The sequence below is a fragment of the Typopeltis vanoorti genome, chromosome 2 (genome assembly GCF_054136105.1).
Source record: "Typopeltis vanoorti isolate ZY-2024b chromosome 2, IOZ_Tvanoo_1.0, whole genome shotgun sequence".
Taxonomy (NCBI): domain Eukaryota; kingdom Metazoa; phylum Arthropoda; class Arachnida; order Uropygi; family Thelyphonidae; genus Typopeltis; species Typopeltis vanoorti.
This window is the reverse complement of record NC_143550.1, coordinates 59,690,001-59,712,449: the sequence shown is the minus strand read 5'-3', so window position 1 is coordinate 59,712,449 and position 22,449 is coordinate 59,690,001. Positions and strand designations below refer to the sequence as shown.

Sequence of the window (22,449 nt, the reverse complement as noted above, 5' to 3'; positions counted from 1 at the left end):
AATATATTTGAGAAGGTTGTTGTTATCTGTGATTTCATATAAGAATGTTTTAGACTTAGAACTAGTGAAAAAAATGCCTCCCCTTCCCCCCGCCTCTACCCATCAGGACGGGGTATATTCCGCCTCTAGGCAAACACTATTTTGCTTCCCTTGAATTGAGATACGATTTTTCCGGTTTTAATTCGTCCGTCAAACTTGACGCTCTCCCATTGCCTTAGTGCTTAGTGGGTTACGAATCCCCCCCCCCCCAACCTCTTCGTAAGCGAAACTTTTACTGTTTCGTTTACTAAATCATGACACTGAAATGTAAAATTTGTCATCTGGATTCCTAGATGTAACTCTTTTCCCTCATTAAATACTCTCCGATAACGAACGACGAGTCTGCCGACGCCATTGAGAGTGTAATAATAATAAAATAATAAAACACCAGAATCTGGATCCGATATAAACTGCCTTTTATACTCTGTCTCCTACTTTAAAAATATAATGTCTGGACGTACTTAATAAAATTATTTTGCTAACCTTAACAATCTACCTACTGTGAATAATTCTCTCATCCTTAGAAATTTCTAGCATGATGCTACTAACTTTAATTTCAATTTTCAGATATGTTGGCACGAACTCTACCGAGCATTTTGGTTGGCGTTGTCAACAGGATGCTGTGGCAAGATGCGCTCTCCGGTGTATCTTTTGCGTTAGTTTTGTATATACCGTATGTCACTGATTGTAGCTGTAAAATAAGCTACCATAAAAATAATAGACCCAGTGCTATAGTTCTTGAAAATATTAGTTAGATGGTGTTGGATTATTTTGTGTATTGGATCTACAATAGTCTGTGTTTTGTGTATTATTCAAGCAGCTGGGATTTTGCACAGTAAATGTTACGGATGTGCATTTAAAGGCTGTTTATTGTTGAATATGGCGTTGAAACTTTAACATCTGGCGGATTAAAATTGTTGATACTAATGGGGAATACCGACACAAAACTCAATTTTCGAAAAGCTGTAATTCAGCTTACAACCAAAACACAAGTAAGTTTTAAACTTAGGACATTGTAAGAGGGATGGTATTTAAGATCCACGGATTAATCAGTTTTATTGCACGATTAACATAAAATAAATTGAAAGATCGGTATATTTTATTTCAATGTTTTGCTTCATTCACATATTATAATAGTTTATATGTATATATGCTAATTGTTTAAAAATATTTACAAAGTCAATTTATTTCGCAAGTACCATTTAAACGGTATCTCCTTAATCAATTACAAAACTAACTTTTAAACAACAGTACAAACAGAGAATTGATTCAGCTTATGATGCTTCCTGCAGTTTCTCAGTTTCTTGTGACTGGTATTATTTTGATCTCTTTGACTAAGCTCGAATGGCCACAGAAAACGGTATTTCTTTAACCGCACGATACTGAGGAGCACGATTTGACACCTGATATGGCCTCAGAAAGTCCTGCCCTTTTTTTTTTTTTTTTTTTTTTTGAGGGCTTTAGTAGTTTCCGGATAAGGATAAATGGTAAAAAAAAATCAAGAGTTGAACATCTTTTCGTGTAATAATAGGATCAATTTCGTGTAATAATAGGATTGCTTTTAGTGGTAGAAGTTTCGTCCCATTTAGACTTAAAAAATATAGAACAACTTTCACATCCTTCATACCATTGGTCACTCTTAATATTTTCTGGATTATCATAAATTGCAAATGCAAAAAAATGAAAAAATAAAATAAAATAAAAATAAATAAATAAATAACACAATAATAAAACTAATTAATTAATTAAAATAAAATGGATTTCAGATTTTTAAATTAAAATTAAAGTGAATAAATAGTGCAATACATAAATTTGTTGGTAGTTTTTTTTTTTGAAATTTTTTTTTTTTTTTTTTTGCTTTCTATCTTTATAAAGATTGGAATATGAAAAGAAATAAGGACCTGAGCTTCCATAGATCACTCATTATGGATGAAGCCCTTTGGTTAGAAAGATCTGAGTTCGAATGCAAACCACCTTTGTCAACTGCAGGCAAATTACTCTGGAGGTAGCAGGATTTCTTATCCCGGAAACTCAGGTTTTTTTATCCTAAACAGGCAAACTGGCTAGAAAACATATGCAATTAATAGACATAATACACTGACATCATATCCTTAATTTCTGCAACCATAATTCCAAGCTACAACAATCATGGGGAAAATTTGCAGAAAGTCAGAGTAATTTCTATAAAAAAATCAGGAAGTTGCTAGGAGGGAAGGAATATTAAGCATTTCAAAGACGGATTTATATAGGATATACCCATATTTATCAGATGGAGAGCCAGATATATTCCTGATATGTATGTTCATGTGGTTTGTCTGTGGGAAGAAAAACAAATGTGGCAGAGATTTTCTCATGAAAAAGTTTTTGTGAGAAAACCCCTGCCACATTTGTATGAGATCAGCTATTACTTTCACTTGAAAAGCTTTTATAAAGATTCTTTGTGTCCTAGATGGAACTCAAACCCAGAGTTTCCATCCAGAGGGCATTATTGTTACCCTTTGAGTTATGGAGGCTTAAGCACTTATATCTTGGTCAGAAATGAGCATTAATTTAATGCTTACATATGTTCAGAAAAACACTGGGACCCCCTTCCCCTTCCCTTCCCTCACAAGTTCATATCTTAGTTGGAGAATTACTCAGAAAATATCTGAATTTACTAATTATATGGATCTAGATTTTTACCCTTTTTGTGGTACCATTGAGATATTAGACACTTTTTTTGCTATATGTACTAAATGTACTCATAAATTATTATTCTTATGCATAATAATAATAATAATAATAATAACAATGCAAAGGCAGTTTTTTAACATTTTATTTCAAATTTCATGTGGGAAAACATGATTGCTTTTCAAGCAAAATAGAAAAAAATAATATACAGTATGCAGGCTGTTAGCTATGATATAGTTCTAAACTTATTATGTAGCAGTAAGAGGGGGTAGTGTGAACAGAATTTATGGCACTAGGAGAAGACAGTTTCATAAATAAGTAATGCATATGCACTTTATATGAAAATAAATAAATATCTAGATTTCACTATTTGGATGAAATGAATATTTCATCCAAATAATGATTGAATTTCAATCAAATAGTGATTGTAATGAGTGATTGAAAAGATCACTTGGAGTTTTTGGAGAGGTAACCGCTCATACTTTAATAATACCTCAGTAAAGGTCTAAACTGATGTGAGTAGTGGCCCTTCCCATTATACATAGCATTCCCCACACCTGAAAGGATGCGTACTTAGCATTATGGGATATTAAAGCAGTTGATATTAAATTAATGCAATGGTTTAATGGAATATTAAAGCAATGGTGTTGCACTACCTTACCTCAGTCCTGAAGATATTTTCAGGTGCAAAACTTTGTTTGCTTACACTTGGATAAAGGATTAAATTAAATTTATTATATTAAAGCAGTTATTGTGAAGTCACTAGTCTCTGTATCTCTGTATACAAGTAGCCTAGTCATGAAGGTACTTCACAACTAGGCTACGTACTTCACGGTACTTCACTTACTCTTGGATAAAGGATTAAACAAGAATATAATTTCTTGGCATCTTTAATTTAAAATCCCCAGCCATCATTCACTCCTTGAATGGTGGGATTTTGAATGGAATGGTAGTAGTGAAGCATTCTCCCACCTCTCAAATCTAGAAGTTATACCTTCATGACATCATTCAAAAATAAGCAGACTTCCTCTTTAAGATGGCAAATGGCGGCTCACGTATTAGTTCAGTGCGATAGTTTTGAATGATAAATGATATATATAGAGGTAAGCGTTCTTCATTTTCTGAAATTTCATATGATATTGATTTGTGCATTTGGCTAATCGCTCGATATTGCTGGCAATCCTTTTCATCTGCAATATCCTCTACAAAATTTCTACTGGCAGGTCTCAAGACCTGCGGGATTTCTAATTGCGATCATAAGCAATTTTCCAATCACTACCTACTAGATATAACAACAAATAAAACAGACATGGATAATATTACTGATCTGCTAGAGCATCTAAACAAAGAACAAGCATTAAAATTGTTTAAATTACTGCTTAAAAAATTTGATACTGAATGGCCAGGTTTCCTAAACCTGTACACACAGCCGGAAGAATCCGATGATATGGACGGCAAAGTGGAAGAGATCAATGACACATCCATCTCCCGGCCCGAGAGCCTCAGTCAGACGGTCTTCACAGGAGAACAGACGGGCAAGAGACGTAGAATCGAGGATGATCAGGTGGAAAACGAAACTCCCTCACAAACAGTCCCGGAAAAAAGGGAAAAGGTCCCCCCGGTAATTCTCCGTGAAAAGGAAAAATGGACCACAGTTGCAAGAAACCTAAGAGAACATCAAATTGGATACTCCTGGGCCAAAAACACCGACGAAGGTGTAAAAATTCAACCAACAACAGTGACAGATTATAGAGGAATAACAAAAATGATGGATAACAACAAACTACAGTACCACACCTTCGCACTAAGCAGCGAAAGAAATCTAAAGGTTGTACTGCGAGGTGTCACCGAAGGCATTACCTCCGAGGAGATTGCGGCTGACCTTACCCAGCAGGGCCTAACACCTATCAAAGTCAGCCGGATGTACAGATCCGATAAACAACCAATGCCATTAGTATTGGTTGAGATACAGAACACTCAAAGACAAATTTATGACATAACTGCGGTCTGTGGACTTAAAATATCAACAGAGCCACTCAGGAAAAGGGCATCAGCAGGGCAATGCCATCGTTGCCAAAAGTTTGGCCATGCCCAAAGACTCTGTAAAGCCGAGTTCAGATGCCTGAAGTGTGGCGAGAAGCATCAAACCATTACATGCACAAAAGCAAAAACCACACCAGCCAAATGTGCCAACTGTGGAGGTCCCCACCCAGCAAACTACAAAGGATGCAGCCACCATCCCAGAAATCACGGAACTACAAGACCCGCCCAACCTCCCCCAATCTGGACCACCAATCAAAGCATCTCTGCTGCACAGTCATCAAACCATCAAAACCCAAGCCATAAAAGTCAGGAAAGGGCTAAACCTTCCACCAAGACCTATGCTGAAGCAGCCCGCCCAAAGGACACAATACAAAGCAATCAAATAGGCTCCAACATCACAGCAATACTGACTGCTTCGCTAGCCACTATGCTCCAGGAATTCAGCAGAACAAACCCAACTCCATCCTCCACAAAGAGATTCCTGCAAGGAACCCATTCCATACTCACAGCACTCAACTATGAATAAAACAAAAGTAAAACCTAACTCGCTTCTAATTGCAGCCTGGAATGCCAATGGCCTCACCAACAAAACATTAGAACTACAGGAATTCGCACAAAGACACAACCCGGACATAATGCTGATCAACGAGACCCACCTAAGACCTGCCAACAACCCAAAAGTGAGAGGATACACAATATACCGAACGGATAGACTCAGCTCCAGAGGGGGAGGCACTGCCATCTACATCAAACCATACCTCCACCACAATGTCATATCCAACCCACAGACTACAAACCTGGAAACCACAGGAATACAAGTCCACACAAACAATGCTGGAAGCCTCAAGATATTTGCTGCCTACAACTCACCAAGCAATCCTCTACTGACAACAGACCTGGATGCAGTCCTCGGCACCACAGACCCCACCATCATAGTAGGTGACTTGAACGCCAAACACACAGCATGGTTCAGCACCACCAACAACAGAAGTGGTCGCATACTACACAACTATTCAACACTTAACTCAGTTGTGGTAGCAGGACCCACTGAGCACACTCATTACAGCCCTCATGGCAGATCAGATGTACTTGACATAGCTATCCTTAGAAACATCAGTTATCAATACAAACTAGAGATGCTCAATGAACTATCATCCGATCACAACCCAATCCTGATCAAACTTGGCACACAAGATCAACTGGCCCACCAGCACACCTTCATATCGTGGGATAGGCTAGCTAAAATCCTACCAGAATACATTGGTCCTGTACCAATCATCCACAAAAAAGAAGACATAGATGAAGCAATAAGCAATTTAACAAGCCAAATTAAAAAAGCACTAGAAGCAGTCACCAAAACCACAACCAACCACCCATCCGGTCGTCTCCCAGAAAACATAATGGACCTCATCAGAACAAAAAACAAAGCCAGGAAAAGATACCACAACACAAGAACCCCACAGGACAAGAAAACTCTGAACAAGTTGAACAACCAAGTCAGAAAAGCACTTCAAATCCACAGGAATCAGGATTGGGACAATAAACTATCATCACTCAACCCAGAAGATCACACAATATGGAAATTTCTGAAGATTCTGCGCACTAAACACAATCCCCTACCGCCCATGCAAACTGCTCATGGAACGGCGCACACTGATAAAGAAAAAGCAGAAGCAATAGCAGAAAACCTAGAAAAACAATGCAGCCCGTCATATGATAATATAAACATCACCCACATATATAAAGTCCACCAGCAGGTCAAGCGTACCTTAAATCAGTCCGAAGACAAACCAACCAGCATCACCCCCACTACTCCAGTTGAAATAACCAACATCATAAAGCATCTAAACAACAAAAAAGCTCTAGGGCCAGATGGAATTACTAACAGAATCATCAAATTACTTCCTAGAAAGGCTATTATGCACCTGGTTAACATAACCAATGCAATATTGAGGATACAACACTTCCCCTCTACATGGAAAACAGCAGACATCATACCAATAAAAAAGCCAGGAAACAATCCGCAACTCCCGCAAAGCTACCGTCCAATAAGCCTGCTCTCCAACCTGGGAAAGATTGCTGAAAAAATTATCCTTTCAAGACTACAAGAAAAATCTGACCAATTAGGAATAATTCCAAACGAACAATTCGGCTTCCGCCGTATGCACAGCACAGTGCAACAAATACACCGACTAGTGGAGCATATCACTCAAGGATACAACTGGAACCTTCACACAGCTGCAGTTTTTCTGGATATTGCCAAGGCCTTTGATAAGGTATGGCATCAAGGATTACTCTATAAACTCATTCAGGCCAACATTCCAACCAACCTTACCCGTCTAATAAAATCATACCTCACTGACAGATCCATGCAGATAAAAATAAATGGCACCATCTCAACTAGGTGCAAAATCCTGGCAGGAGTACCACAGGGATCTCTTTTGGCTCCTTTACTTTTCACAATCTACGTGGCTGACATTCCACAGAACCTGAGGACTACCATCACAGCCCTATATGCTGACGACACAGCCATAATGACAAGATCTCTCCGCCCATGGCGATCAGTCGTCTCCAGGATACTATCACAAAGCTAGAGAAATGGTTCTCCGACTGGAGGATACAAGTAAACCCCGTCAAAAGCTCAGCTATACTGTTCACCAGACGCAAAGCCTTCATCCAAGATGATATTGAACTTCTCGGAAAAAAGATACCATGGCAGACAGAAGCCAAATACCTTGGAGTGCAGCTAGACAAAAAGCTAAATTTCAACAGCCATATCAAGCTCATAGGCACAAAGACATCCAGAACCATAGCCCAACTCTATCCCCTGATCAATCGCAACAGCAAATTGGATAAATGCAACAAGCTGTTATTATATAAGATGGTAATTCGACCAGTAATCACATATGCATCCCCGGCATGGAGTCACACATCCAAATCTAACATCCAGAAACTACAGAGGATACAAAACAAATGCCTGCGGATGATCTTAGACGCCCCATGGTTCGTCAGAAACACGCAGATCCACAGAGAAACCGGAACCCCTGACATCCGTTCTCTCCTTCATGACCATGCAGAAAAGTTCTTCAGCAAGGCACATTCTCATCCCAATCCACTAATCAGACAAGCTTCCAGTTATAGTGAACATGACTATCAAAAACACAAAAGACCCAAGGCAATCCTGCTTTCAGCAGAACAGAGCTAACTCCATAGCTCACAAAGTGCGAGCATAAGTCTCACAACCTCCCCCATCAAGCTTCTCCACACAGATAAAGGGGAAAATAAAAAGCATTTTATGCTTCACCCAGCAAGCCAGTAATGTTGTTGTTGTTGTAGACTTCCTCTTTACTCTGTCTAACTCCTACATTGATGACCATGGCAAATTACTCCCCACAATATCAAGAACAACTCATCTTCTACCTCTCCTAGTCCTTTGTGAGAAATACATCAGAAAAATCCTTAGTAGCTTGCATACCAACAAATGTTTTGCTTGTGATTATATTTCTCTTGATTATGCTTAATATTTGTATACGTATCAGACTGCTTTGTATGGCCTTCTGTCATTTGCAACCGGGTTGACAGATACCTCACTCTGGCTGTTCACTATGTTATAGTAGATGGTTTTCTCTTCCTAGATTTCTCTGCTAGTCCTAGTGTGTGAAGGATCCTGAATTTTTACTTCTCTCCTCTCTTCTTTCTGTATGTAAATCACCTTTCACTGACCACAAATCCTGCCCATTGCTGATAGTCAAAAATCTTAAAATGCTTATTGCTATTAACGAAAGGTTAGTTTAGTTCCTCTCTCTCTCTCTCTCTCTCTCTCTCTCTCTCACACACACACACACACACACACACACACACACACACACACACACACACACACACACACACACACACACACACACAGAGTCACTCCAGTAACTTTCTTATAATTGTTTGGTTTGTTTCTGCATTATATCTCTTCTGTAGGTATTTTAATTGGAAATGTCCTATTGAACGGTCCACCATCATTCCTCTATTTCTTTCTAAGACATGTATGAACACGACTGTCTGCTGGGCAGCATGTTTTCACTGTCCAGCTTCAAACTTACCAAACCATCTTCTCTTTTTTTTTTTTTTTATTCATTCCATCTACTTTTGTTCTTATTCCCTCACCAGCTGTTCAAGAAAATACATCAGTAGATTCCTATGTTCACTTTGATCTTTTGTCCACACACACACAAATTGATGTTACTGGTCTTGCAACCTTTTGTGTATGTGTGTGTGTGTGTGGGGGGACTTTGTATTAAAAAATATGCATATATTATTATTGTTAACATCTGACCTCCATACAGTCAAAGGACTTATCGGTTTCTCATGCCAAAAGATCATTGAACCGTGCCATGAACCGATTCACAGTTTCTGCACTCACCACATTTTCAGGCACATGCATTCCACTCACAAATCACTCTTGATGCAAAGAACCTGCTTCTCACTACTCTGCTCACACCCCTCCTTATTCAGCTTTCATGGGTGGCCTCTAGTTCTATCCTTGCCTCCCTCTACTCTATGAAATATCTTCTCCACATTAATCTGGTAGCAACTCCTCGCCAATTTATATGTCTTAATCATATCTTCTTCTTCCCTCTTCTTCTTCTTCTTCTTCTTCTATTCACAAGACTCTGTAAATTGCATTCCCTTAATCTTTCCTCATATCTGATTCCATAGACCTGACACTAACAAACCTTCTCTGGATCTCCAATACATCCTCATTCCTCTAAATATCAGGCAACCAAATATGTGCACAGTAGTTCTTATGTGGCCTGATCAAAGCCTTATACAAGGGAACCATATTAATATCATTATCACCATTATCTGTTGGAATGCTTTTACAATTTTAGCACAGTGATCCCTAAACTCCAAGTCCATTTCCACCATCACTCCCAGATCTTTCATCCCCTCCACCTCCTCCGAAATTTCTCCATTAATTATATAATCTTAATCCCAACCTTGCCTACCAAATTTCAGTATCTTGCACATTGCAATATTAAACTGATTTATCCACTCATTTGCCCACTCACATAGTCTATTCAGATCCTCCTGCAAGGCCACGTCTGCTCTACTTCACATAGACCTTCCAACTTTGCATCATTGGCAAACAGATGCACATTTCCAGTTAAGCTGGTCCCAATGTCATTAACATACAAGTTAAACACTAATACTCCCAAAACATATCCCTGGGGTACTCTACTAGTGACCTTCCTCTTTTAGGATACCACTCTTCCATATACAATCTGCTGATATCTGTCTGACAACCAATCAGCTTTCCAACTTACTGGTCTGTTATCTAATCCCATCTGTTTCAGTTAGCTACTAGGTTGTCATGTGGCAGTCTATCAAAGGCCATTGAAAAATCCAAGTACACCAGCATATATGCATCAATTTTATTGAGCAAATTTCTCACCTTATTGTAATAAATAAGCAGATTGCTGAAACATGACCTCCCCCTAACGAACCCATGCTGGCCATTATAAAAACCTCTGAAAACTGGCGACCAAATCTGTGCACAGTAAGGTTAGATGATAATAAGTATGGTTAGTATTGTTAGTAATTAAGTATGGTTAGATGATAATAAAGGAGTGAAATGTGTGTAGAAAATGTAAGGAGAATGAGGAATTAAAGTGTATTTCAGGCCGTGAGTGTGATATTTTTGTCAAACTTCAGAATGAAGAAAATAGTGATATGACAAGAAATGATGAGGTTGTACCAGAGAACTGTGAGGGCGTAAATGTAGAAAGTGTGAATGATAGTATTAATTCAGAGCATATTAATAGTTTTACAGAGAATAAAAAAGATGAGATAGATGCAATGAGTGAGATAGCGTTGTTGAGCAGAGCGATACAAAGGGCAAAGCGGCAGCTAGAGCATATGAACAAAAGTCGACTGAGTGAACCAGCCAATAATAAAAAGTATGATAGGAAAAATAAGCGTATGAGTGTGAACGTAAACAAAATGAAGGAGAGAGTGTTGTATGGAGACTCGTTAGTACAAGGTGTGTTAGTAGAGGATTTGACAAAATCGTACCAATCTGGTGCGACCATAAAGGATGTAACTGAGTCTATTAGAGAGCAAAAGGAAAGGGTGAAAGAAATGATTGTTGTGGCAGGTACGAATGATTTGAAAGGAGATAAAATGGAAATGATAGAGGACCTGAATGAACTCTTTGAGGTAGCAAAAGAAAAGAGTGAGAGAGTTAGGATGATTAGTCTTTTGCCGCGGTATGACAGTGAAGTGTTTAAAAGTAGGACCATAATTGCAAATGACTTTATGCGTGGGCTATGTATGACGAGTGGTGTGGAATTTGTGGACGTGTGGAGTGAGTTCGATTGGCGAAAGGATCTATATAAGATGGATGGCTTGCATTTGAATGGATACGGTGTAAGGAGACTTGAAAAAGTGTTGCTGAATGTAGTGGATGTGCAAAATCAGGGAAACTAGATTTATTAAGGGGGGGGGGAAGTAGATATGCAGACCTTAGGGAGGCAGTTGAATGTATGAATGAGTATAATATGCCCGAGCGAATAAGGACAACAAATCAGAATGGGATAGTTAATATAAGGCATCAAGGTAGGGATGGGGCAAATGGGGGTCTTAAATTCATGTACACTAATGCTAGGAGTATTAGGAACAAGAAGGAAGAGTTTTTGGCCATGGTTGGCACTTCTAGACCACAGGTTATTGGCATTAATGAATCATGACTGACTGTAGATGATATAGCTAGTGGGATTGAATGTGATGGGTATGGTGTGTCTATGGTCGCATTGATTGGAGTGAGGAGAGGACACACAGGAGGAAGGAATTGGATTTTATGCGGTTATTAAGGGATAACTATCTGCGACAGCATGTAATGGAAAATACTAGGGGTCAGAGAGGGCTTGACCTAGTAATTACATCTGAGGATTTGGCTGTAACAAATATGACCACATTGCCACCAATTGGTGAGAGTGGTCATAGGGTCTTGACTTGAGAGGCGGCTAAAGGTGTGGAATTTACAATTAAGATAGGGTACATGTGGAATTATCGGGCTGGAAAGTATGACGAGCTTAGGAGTTTGATTGGTTCAGTGCCATGGCATATACAACTGCAAGGACTAGAAGTTGATAGTGCATGGAAGGCAGTTAAGAAGTGTTTGCATGAAGCAATGGCTGACTGTATACCTAGAGTCCAAATAATAAATCAAGTAGGAGTTAAATGGATGAATAACACCATTAAGCTTGAGCTGCAAAAAAAGAAACAACTATGGAGGAAATTTAAGGAGAAAGGTGACTGGCAGGCACATGAATGGTATAAAGTGCAGGCCAGAAGGGTGATGAGTGTGGTAAGAAAAGCAAAAAAGGATTACGAAAGAACATTGGCCATGCAGGCTAAAGAGAATCCTAAACAGTTTTTTCAATATGTTGCAAGTAAAAGGAAAAATGTATATGGCAGAATGATTTTAAAGAATGCTGATGGTAGGGAGGTAACTGAATCAGTTGATATAGTTGAGTTACTGAGTAAGCACTTTGCAAGAATATATCATCCAGGTGGTGACATTGCAGAAACGAATGAACCAGTAGATTATATGGGAATTGTTGTGAATGAAGTGGAGGTGAGTAGCCTATTACATAACCTCAATGTCAATACATATGTGGGATTGGATGGTATACTAGCTCGTGTCGTACAAGAAGCGGCTAAAGAATTGTCATACCCTTGACCATTTTGTTTAATTTGAGTCTCGGGTCTGGGTTAGTCCCGAGGGGGTGAAAAGAGGGGAAAACAGTTCCACTGCATAAAGGTGGTTCTAAGACTGCTGTTATAATTTACCAACCAATTAGCATATCACGAATCGTTGTCAAGGTCTTAGAGAATTAGTCAAGAAAAGAATACAGGATTGGATAGATGAAAATGGGATATTGTATGGTGGACAACATGGTTTTGTGAAGGGTAGATCATGCCTCAGTAACTTGCTTATGTTTTATAATACAGTTATGGCTGAACTGGATAAGGGTAATGGGTTTACAGTGATTCTACTGGACCTTGCCAAGGCCTTTGACAGGATACCACATGGAACCCTAATCAGTAAACTGGAGCAGATGGGGATGGATATAGGGTTGGTGAGATGGATAGGAGGGTGGTTCATGGAGAGATACCAGAGAGTGGTTTATTCAGAAGTTGAGTCTAAAAGACGGCTTGTGACTAGTGGTGTGCCACAGGGCTCTGTTCTTGGACCATTACCTTTCAATTTGTTCATCAATGATATAGGAAAGGATCTGAGAGTAAGTGTTCACTTGTTTGCTGATGATGCAAAGTTGGGTAGAGCAATTGTGAGTGCACAGGATGTCAAAATTTTACAGGATGATTTGGATAGTTTGGAGGACTGGGCTATGAAAAATGGATGTCAATTTAATGTGGCAAAGTGTAAGGGTATGCACTTTGGGGTGAAAAGAATAGCAGCAGTATATCACATTGGTGGAACTGTACTCCAGGAGATTGATGAGGCCAGGGATTTGGGAGTGTTGGTGGATAGGGAATTGAAGTTTAGGGGGCACATTGCAAAAGTGGCTAAATCAGCTCATCAAATCACTTGGCTTCTGAAAAATACTTTAACATGCAGAGACAAACAAGTTGTTGTTCCTCTGTATCGAGCCTTGATAAGACCCCATCTGGACTACTGTGCCCAGTTATGGATGCCAGGGTTTCTTCGTGATGGGGAGGAAGTGGAGAGGATCTAGAGACGAGTGACCAAGATGATTGCAGGTTATTGGGGTATTTCATCCTGGAGAAGTATGATTTAATACTAGAGGGATAGGGCAGGTTCAAGGTTTAGAAATGCAAGAAGAGAGTGCATTTTGAATACCGAGTCCTCTGTATGTCAATAAAGCAATGGGACTGGGTGAGGTTTCGCCACAGGTTTTGAGAGAATGTGCTAAAGAACTGACAGTTCTGTTGATCTGGCTTTTCAATGACTGTCTGGCATTCATCTCCATTGGGAAAGGTACCCATGGAGTTGAAGGAAGGTAAGATAATGCAATTCCATAAGGGTGGTAAGACTGGAAGTGTCAAAGTATAGACCAGTTTGTATTTTATCAGTAGTTAAGATCTTGGAGAAATTAGTGAGCGATAATTTACAGCATTGGGCAGATGAGGGTAATGTTGTCTCTGAGAGTCAACATGGGTTTGTTAAGAGGTGCTTTTGTTTTCGTAATATGATTGCCTTTTATAATAAAGTGACAACAGCAGTTGATGCGGAAACAGCATATTCTGTTATTTGGATTATATCAGTTTAAATATCAGTTTATCATGTGGTACCCTGTCAAATGCCTTTGGATTTTACAAAGGCATTTGACAGGGTACCACGTGATAAATTGATATTTAAGTTGCAGCACATGAATTTAGATGTCAGGTTAGTGAACTGGATTTGGGATCGGCTATCTAACAGGTATCATAAAGTTGTGTATGAGGGAGCAATATCAAGGAAGCAGAAGTTTACAAATGGGGTCCCACAGAGCTCAGTACAGGGACCTGTATTGTTTAGCCTTTATATTAATGACATTGGCAATGGACTGCAGGGAATATTCATTTGTTTGCTGATGATGTGAAGCTGGGAAGGGTTATTAGGAATAGTTCCAATGTGGTAGCCTTGCAAGAGGATTTGAATAAACTAGACAGATGGGCAAGTGAATGTGGATATCAGTTTAATTCAGCTAAATGTAAAGTTTTAAAGTTTGGGATATATCGATGGGAAGATGCATACTCTGTTGGAGGAACTGTGCTGGAGGAAGTGGGAGAGGCAAGGGAGATGGGGGTGATGATTGATAGAAACCTGAAATTTAGGGAACATATTGCAAAAATCATAAAAGCTACCCAGAGAATTGCTGCAATACTGAAAAGGATGCTGGCCTACAGAGATAAGAGAGTTGTCATTCCATTGTATAAAGCCCTGATGAGACCACATTTGGACTGTTGTGCTTAAATTTGTTCCCCAGGATTTGAAGGGGATAACTTAATCATAGAAAGAGTGCAAAGGCAGATACCAAAGATATTATCAGGACTGTACAGTGTTAGTTATTATTATTATTATTATTATTCGTGACACCTCCAAGGAGTCCGAAGACTCATCGTGGGAGGACACCCACTGTACAACTCTCCATCTCCACCACTACACCGAACTTCTACGACCATGTAGAGGTTCCATGAAGATAGGTTGAGGGAATCTGAATTCCCTCAACCTATCTTCATGACTAACACTGTCATGAAGAGAGAAGGAGTGAAGACAAGGGGCCATCCCTGGAAGTTATGAAAGGAATTTGTGAGGAGTGGTTTCTTTGCAGGGAGAGTAATTAAATTGTGGAATGCATTGCTTGATAGAGTGGTGAGAGTATGAACAGTCAGTGAGTTCATGGAGTGGTATGACTCCATAGATGCCTAAATCATAATAATAATAATACAGACTGGTCTATAAGTGGAAAATTCTTAGCACTAATTTTCCTTCCTTTCATTTATTTAGAACCTCTCTATTGAGTATGATTAAGCAATTAAGTCAAGGGCACAGTATAGAGGTCAAATCTCTCAAGTGATTGTTTATCTCTTAAGTTTTTTATGAAAGGTTAAACTATGCCTTTTTTGTTTGGATTAGGAAATGCATCCAGAGTTTTATAGCAAATGACAACAGTTGGAAAAAAAGCATATTTATTGGAACATGCTGAACGTACTATCATTCTTTTAACTAGAGTTAATTTTCTACTAACTAGAGTTTTTAGCAAATTAAAAAGAGATGTTGGAACCTGGAGTTTGGAATTTTCCCCTTCTTGTTGATGCAGGCATACTTGTAGGATGGAATTAATTATAGGAGGTGAAGTTTATAAGTTACTGTTGGAACTTGGCAGTTTCAGATCATCCTTTTTTTTTATATAACAGAGCTTCCCAGTATAAACAACACCAAGAGAGAAAAAATAAATCAATCCCCCCCCCCTCTCTCTCTCTCTCTTGGTGTTGTTTATACTGGTAAGCTCTATTGAATAATAAACAACACCTAAGCCTTTCTATATGTATCATCCTTTTTATTGGCATATTTGTAGAAAAGAGCTCAACAAACAAGTTACTCCTAATAGTATAATAGTGTTTATTCACAAACAGAGAAGAAACGTTTTTGTCTCTCCATGGTATTTATATACTATAGGTTGACTAAGCTCTCATGGATTGGTTCCCCATAAATAAAAACGTTTGGGTCCAGGAGGTATGGAGGAGTCATTTTTGCTCTGAAAGAGGAAGTTGGTGGTAATTCTTCAGCAACTGTATATCGAGTTGATTTTTTCATAAGACTGGAGAGAGAGATCCTTCATAGTTAGACACTGGCAGATCATATTTTGATTATGCTTAGACCATCATTCAGGCTAGGATTAACAATATAATTAATTTAGTTTAATCCTTTATCCAAGTGTAAGAAAACAAAGTTTGCGCCTGAAGTATCTTCAGGACTGAGACAACTCGTGGTAAAGGTGGACCAAGCTCTCATCACTCCTTGTCTCAGGATCTCCCATAATGCAAAGCACATCTCCTTGCGGATATGTATAATGCTATGCATTAAGGGAAGGGCCACTACCGGAAACCCAAACCGGTTTCGACCTTTATTGAATGTTCAAGTACAGGTCAAACTCCAAAAACTCAGCATTGTTTCCCTCAGTACCAGGCTTACCCTACCACTGAGAACTCTCAGAACCAGTTGGTTCTACACCATGGCAGGCTCACCCCACCACCGAGCAGAGCCGCTCATTTGCTCATATGTCATCTGAGGGGTAACAGCAACAGCCGTGCCTCAGTTAACTTCACGGGCTATAGCATTGTCATTCATTATCCCCCCCCCCCCACACACACACCCAGGACACCTGGGTGACAGCAACAGCTGAGTCTCAGTTAAAACTTCATGGGCTATAGCATTGCCATTCATCACCCAAGCTTCCAACCGGTTTTGACCTTTGTTGAGGTCTTGTCAGTGGGAGCCAGACCCAAAAGTGGTGATACTAAGGCAGAAGCAATGGAGAAGTCATATTTACCTAAGGTGGTACACCTTTTGGCAACTCGTATAGATAAATATGACTTCTCCATTCTTCTGCCTTAGTATCATCACTTCTTGGTCTGGCTCCCACTGACGAGACTTCAATAAAGGTCGAAACTGGTCTGGGTAGTGGCCCTTCCCTTAATGCATAGCATTATACATATCCGCAAGGAGATGTGCTTTGCATTATGGGAGATACTGAGACAAGGAGTGATGAGAACTTGGTCCACCTTTATCACGAGTTGCCTCAGTCCTGAAGATACTTCAGGCGCATTATGTTTGCCACACTTTTTTTTTGCTAGTGGCTACAACCCTCATCAAACAGAAAAATTATCCATAAATTATCTAAGATAAATTTATGGATATCGGATAATTTATGGATAATTTTTCTGTTTGATGTAATCAGTGCTTGACCAAAATGGTCGAGCACTGATTACATAAATCTTATGTAATCAGTGCTTAAGACCATCCATATACAGAAAAACGTGGTAAGGTCAAGCTTGATTTAAAAAAAATATTTTTGTAGCTAATTTGATGGCAATAAAGGGAATTTGACTCCCTCAAAAAAAAAAAAAAAAAGGTTCAGCAACCTTAGATGTCTTTGTAGAAGGAATTCAACAATTTCACATAAGCCATTGGATTAAGAACATAAAGCATATCATATATATCTTTAAAAAAATGCTGTGCATTCATTGCGAATGACTGTAAAATACATGATTAAAAAGTCATCTATTTCTAATGACAAGCTTAGAAAAGTGAGAAGGGAGGGGAGAAATCCAGATTTACATCCATTAAACTCTTTTAAATAATCGGTCAACATGGGGGTGAATATTCTCAGTAACTCAATGCATATCATCAAAATCTATTCAATTCTTGTGTACCACTAATGCTAGAAGTTGACATCATTATTTGATTTGTCTGTAACTTACCTGCTCCACTGCATCATTGTTTAGTATGAGGTTTTTATTCTCTGTAATGCCATGTGATTTCTTTATTTCACTTTTTCATGTATATTCTTAATTAATTAGCATAGGTTGGTTCAACTTGGCCAAAAGTTACAGGCATTAGTGAGACTAAGTTGCCAAAGGATGACATAGTCAGAGGGATGGGATGTAGGGGAAGGAACAATATATTCGGAAAGAATAGAGAAACAGGATGGGAAAGGAGGAGTTTTTTTACTAATGATAGCAGATGACTTGAAGCCGGAAAGAGTAAGAATACATCAGGATGACAGGGAGGAAAGGGCAGTTCATTTGATACTGTCTGGTATATGTGTGTGAGATAGAGTCCAACAGAATGATATGTGTAATTGGTTGCTGCTATATATATAGCAGCAACCAACTTATATAAGTATATATATATATATAACTATATATAAGTTATAGCAGCAACCAACTTATATAAGTATATATATATATATAACTATATATAAGTTATAACAGCAACCAACTTACATAAGTATATATATATATATATAACTATATATAAGTTAGGAGGTGGAAGGGTGAGCGTGGATGGCATGCATTAACAAATTAGCACAATCAGTGCAGGGCAAGTAATTATTATGGGAAGGGGGGGGCATAGATTGAAAGGAGGAACAGTCACAGGGAAGAACAGAAATGTCATTTATAATGCCAAGAGATAATTACCTGAGATAACATGCTGTGGAGGGGAGGGACTTGAGGTTCGAGAGTGCTGGATCTTGTGCATTATTGATCTTGGCAGTAACCAAGTAGCCACATTAACTTTGTCTGGAGAGAGAGAGAGAGAGAGCAGTTATGTGGTCTGTACCTGGGAGATTGCCAGACATGCAGCATTTTCAGTTAAAAAGGGGTGTATGTTGAATTATTAATTATTAGAAAACAGGTGACTATGTGACTATGACAAACTGATAAGCCAGCTTAGAACAATGCCATGATATAAGAATTTGGAGGGGGGGGGAGATGTTAGCAGAGCACGGAAAATGGTTACAGAGTGTTTAAAAAAGCAGTATCAGATTCTGTGCTTAGAATTAGGAGGATAAATCAGGTAGAAATTAAATGGACGAATAGCATCATTAAATAGAATTGCAGAAAAAGAAAATGTTGTGGATGGTATATAAAGAAAAAGGTGATATGGAAGCCCATGAACAGTTACAAGGCAGAGGTAAGGAAGGCCAAAACTAATTATGAGAGGAAGCTAGCTAAAGAAGCCAAAAGAAATTCCAGAGAGCTATTTTGCTGTGTTGCAAGTAAAAGAAAGAATGACTATGGAAGGATAGCTTTAACAAGCACTGATGGTGGAGAGGTTTTGTGATTTTGCAAGAGTGTACATCCAGGTAAAGATACTGCAGTTCCAGATGACATATTGACTGATATGAGAATAGAAGTAGATGAATTATTGATGTGTTTTATGATATTGCAGAACCTTAATGCAAGTACAGCCATGGCATTAAATGGCATATCAGCCTGTGTGTTGTGAGAATGTGCGAGGGAATTGGCAGCTTTCAGTTCTTGGAAAGAGAACAGAATAGTTCCATTGCATAAAGGAGGCCCCAAGAGACAGAGGTAGCAAATTCCATGAGGATGAGGAAGTGCTGGAGAGAATCCAGAGGCTGGTTGCCAAGATTGTTGTAGATTGATGGGATACTCTCTATGAGGAGAGATTGAAGGTCAGTTTGCTACAAAGATTAGTTGATAGGCAAAAAAAAAAAAGAGGACATGATAGAAACATACATTATTAAGAGATTTTATAGGGTTGACATTGAAGACTTTTTTCCGTACATGACAGGATTGGAGAGAACATGACTTCCAGGGATCATACCTAGAGGTTATGAATGCAGTTAGCAAGGATGTTACGACTAGAGTTTTTGCTTGGAAAGTAGTGAATGGTTGGAATGGGTTGTCAGTAAATGAGTTAAAGGAGAGGTATAATAAGTATCACGTAAATAGTGGTTAGTGTGGGCCTCCTGCAGATGAGTCTTTGATTCCATGAAGATAGATTCCTGAGAAAATAATAATAACTCAAATGCTACGAATGAAGAAGAGAATGAAGTTGGTTTATTAAATGTATTTGTTTTCTACAGGTGTGAAAAACAGTCTAGAAATAGCATGTAAAGGATCAATTTCACAATCTTTAAAAAACATAATTGTTTCAATAAATTAATTTCTTAAGTCATACAATTAATGTTCTATGTGTAAAGGCTTTCAAATTATTTTAAAAAATTATTTATAAATAAACAGTTTTTTCTGAACTTTTAATACTGAATTAAATTATTTCAGCCTATTGATGCCAAAGATGATGTATTCTGGGATCAGTTTTGGTCAGAAAGTGTTCAGAGTGTACAGGATGTATTCACATTGATCCCAGCTTCTGAAATCCGAGCTTTAAGAGAAGAGTCACCATCTAATTTGGCCACCCTTTGTTATAAAGCTGTTGAAAAATTAGTCAAAGCTGCTGATACATTGTGTAATACACATGCTCAGCAACAGACAGGTAAATCACTAATTTTTGATGGAAATTTTATTTCAGTATTTATTACATGTAAAAATAGTTTAAATTAATTGATCTAATATCAGGAAATGGTGTGTGTGTGTGTGCGAAAAGGTTTTTACCTTGGGGATAATATATATATTAAGGATACCAAGTAATTTTATTTTTTCTCCCAAGTAAGCAAAACATTTAAGTTTGTGCCTGAACATAGTTCAAGTCTAAAGGTAGTGCAACACCAGGGCAACTCGTTTTAAGGTGGGTAAAGCTGTGATCACTATTCTTAGTATTTCCCATAATCTAAAACACATCTCACTAAGAGATGTATACTGTTATACATTATGGGTGTGTGTGGGGGGGGTCACTACCCAGACTGGTTTCAACCTTTTTTGAGGTCTCCTCAGTGAGTAGCTAGACCTTGAAATACCAAGGTTTTTAGTAATACAGAGCCTTATCAACTTTACCTATACAAGTTGCTACAAGGTGCTTTTACTTTGAATAAGAAACTCTAGATGAGATAAAGATGTGAAAAGTTTTTTATCTTGGGGATAATATATATTAAGGATACTTGGTATCCTTAATATTGAGGTCTCATTAGTGGGAGAAAACTCCTACTGATGAGACTTCAATAAAGGTCGAAACCGGTCTGGGTCGTGGCCCCTTGCCTTTAATACAAAACATCATACATGTATGTGTATATATATATATATATATATATATATGTATGTATGTATGTATAAATTTTTTAACTTGGGGATATTGTGTATTAGGATAACCAAGTTATTTTATAAACTTGGTTATTTTAACTCCTAATCCCAAGTATGCAAACAATTAAGTTTGCGCCTGAAACAAAGTTCAAGTCTAAAGATGATACAACACCAGGGCAACTCATTGTAAAGGTGGGTAAAGCTCTGATCACTATTCTTAGTATTTTCCCATAATGTAAATTTAGGATCTAGCTACTCACTGAGGAGACCTCAAAAAGGTTAAAACCGGTCTGGGTAGTGACCCCACCCATAATGCATTGCAGTATACATCTTCTAGTGAGATGTGCTTTACATTATGGGAAAATACTAAGAATAGTGATCAGAGCTTTACCCACCTTTACAATGAGTTGCCCTGGTGTTGTATCATCTTTAGACTTAAACTTTGTTTCAGGCACAAACTTAATTGTTTGCATTCTTTAAAATCATTCTGCCATGTACATTTTTCCTTTTACTTGCTACATATCTAAAAAACTGTTTAGGATTCTCTTTAGCCTGCATGGCCAATGTTCTTTCGTAATCCTTTTTTGCTTTTCTTACCACACTAAGGTTATGCACTTTGGGGTGAAAAGAATAGCAGCAGTATATCGCATTAGTGGAACCGTACTCCAGGAGATTGATGAGGCCAGGGATTTGGGAGTGTTGGTAGATAGGGAATTGAAGTTTAGGGGGCACATTGCAAAAGTGACTAAATCAGCTCATCAAATTAATTTAGGCTTCTGAAAAATACTTTAACATGCAGAGACAAACAAGTTGTTGTTCCTCTGTATCGAGCCTTGATAAGACCCCCATCTGGACTACTGTGCCCAGTTATGGGCACCAGGGTTTCTTCATGATGGGGAGGAAGTGGAGAGGATCCAGAGACGAGTGACCAAGATGATAGCAGGTCTGTGGAATGAACCTTATGAGAATAGGTTGAAGATTTGTTGGTTGCAGAGATTGGACGATAGGTGAAGGAGGGGTGATATGATTGAGACATTCAAATTACTGAAGGGTTTCTATAAGATTGATCCAGAAGATATTTTTGAAAATATGACTGGTGGTGGGAGGATTAGGGCCATGCATGGAAGCTGGGCAAGAGCGTGGTTGACAAGGGTGTTAGAGCTAGGTTTTTTACTTGGAGAGTGGTGAATGAGTGGAATAAGCTTCCAGAGTCTGTTGTAGGTGCTACGACCGTGAATGAGTTCAAGGCAAGGTATGATAGATACTGTATCAATGTCGAATAGTTGTTCTTGACATGATGTTAGGGCCTCCCTCGATGAGTCTGTCGACTCCTTGAAGTTGCCCGGAACAACAACAACAATAATAATAATAATAATAATAATACTTGGGATTAGGAGTTAAAATAACCAAGTTTATAAAATAGCTTGGTTATCGTAATATGTATGTGTG

The 22,449-nt window shown here is 38.5% G+C and overlaps 1 protein-coding gene across 1 annotated transcript in view; it reads left to right on the top strand.

The window, feature by feature from the left end:
* The first annotated feature begins 674 nt into the window (after positions 1 to 674).
* Positions 675 to 22,449, top strand: part of LOC150109067 (protein HID1) — a 423,878-nt gene continuing 402,103 nt past the window's right edge. Inside the window, exons 1-2 of the mRNA XM_090405286.1 lie at positions 675 to 1,031; positions 20,086 to 20,299. Coding sequence (XP_090261412.1) covers positions 966 to 1,031; positions 20,086 to 20,299 — 280 coding nt within the window. The 5' untranslated portion in view covers positions 675 to 965. The remainder of the gene's footprint in view (positions 1,032 to 20,085; positions 20,300 to 22,449) is intronic.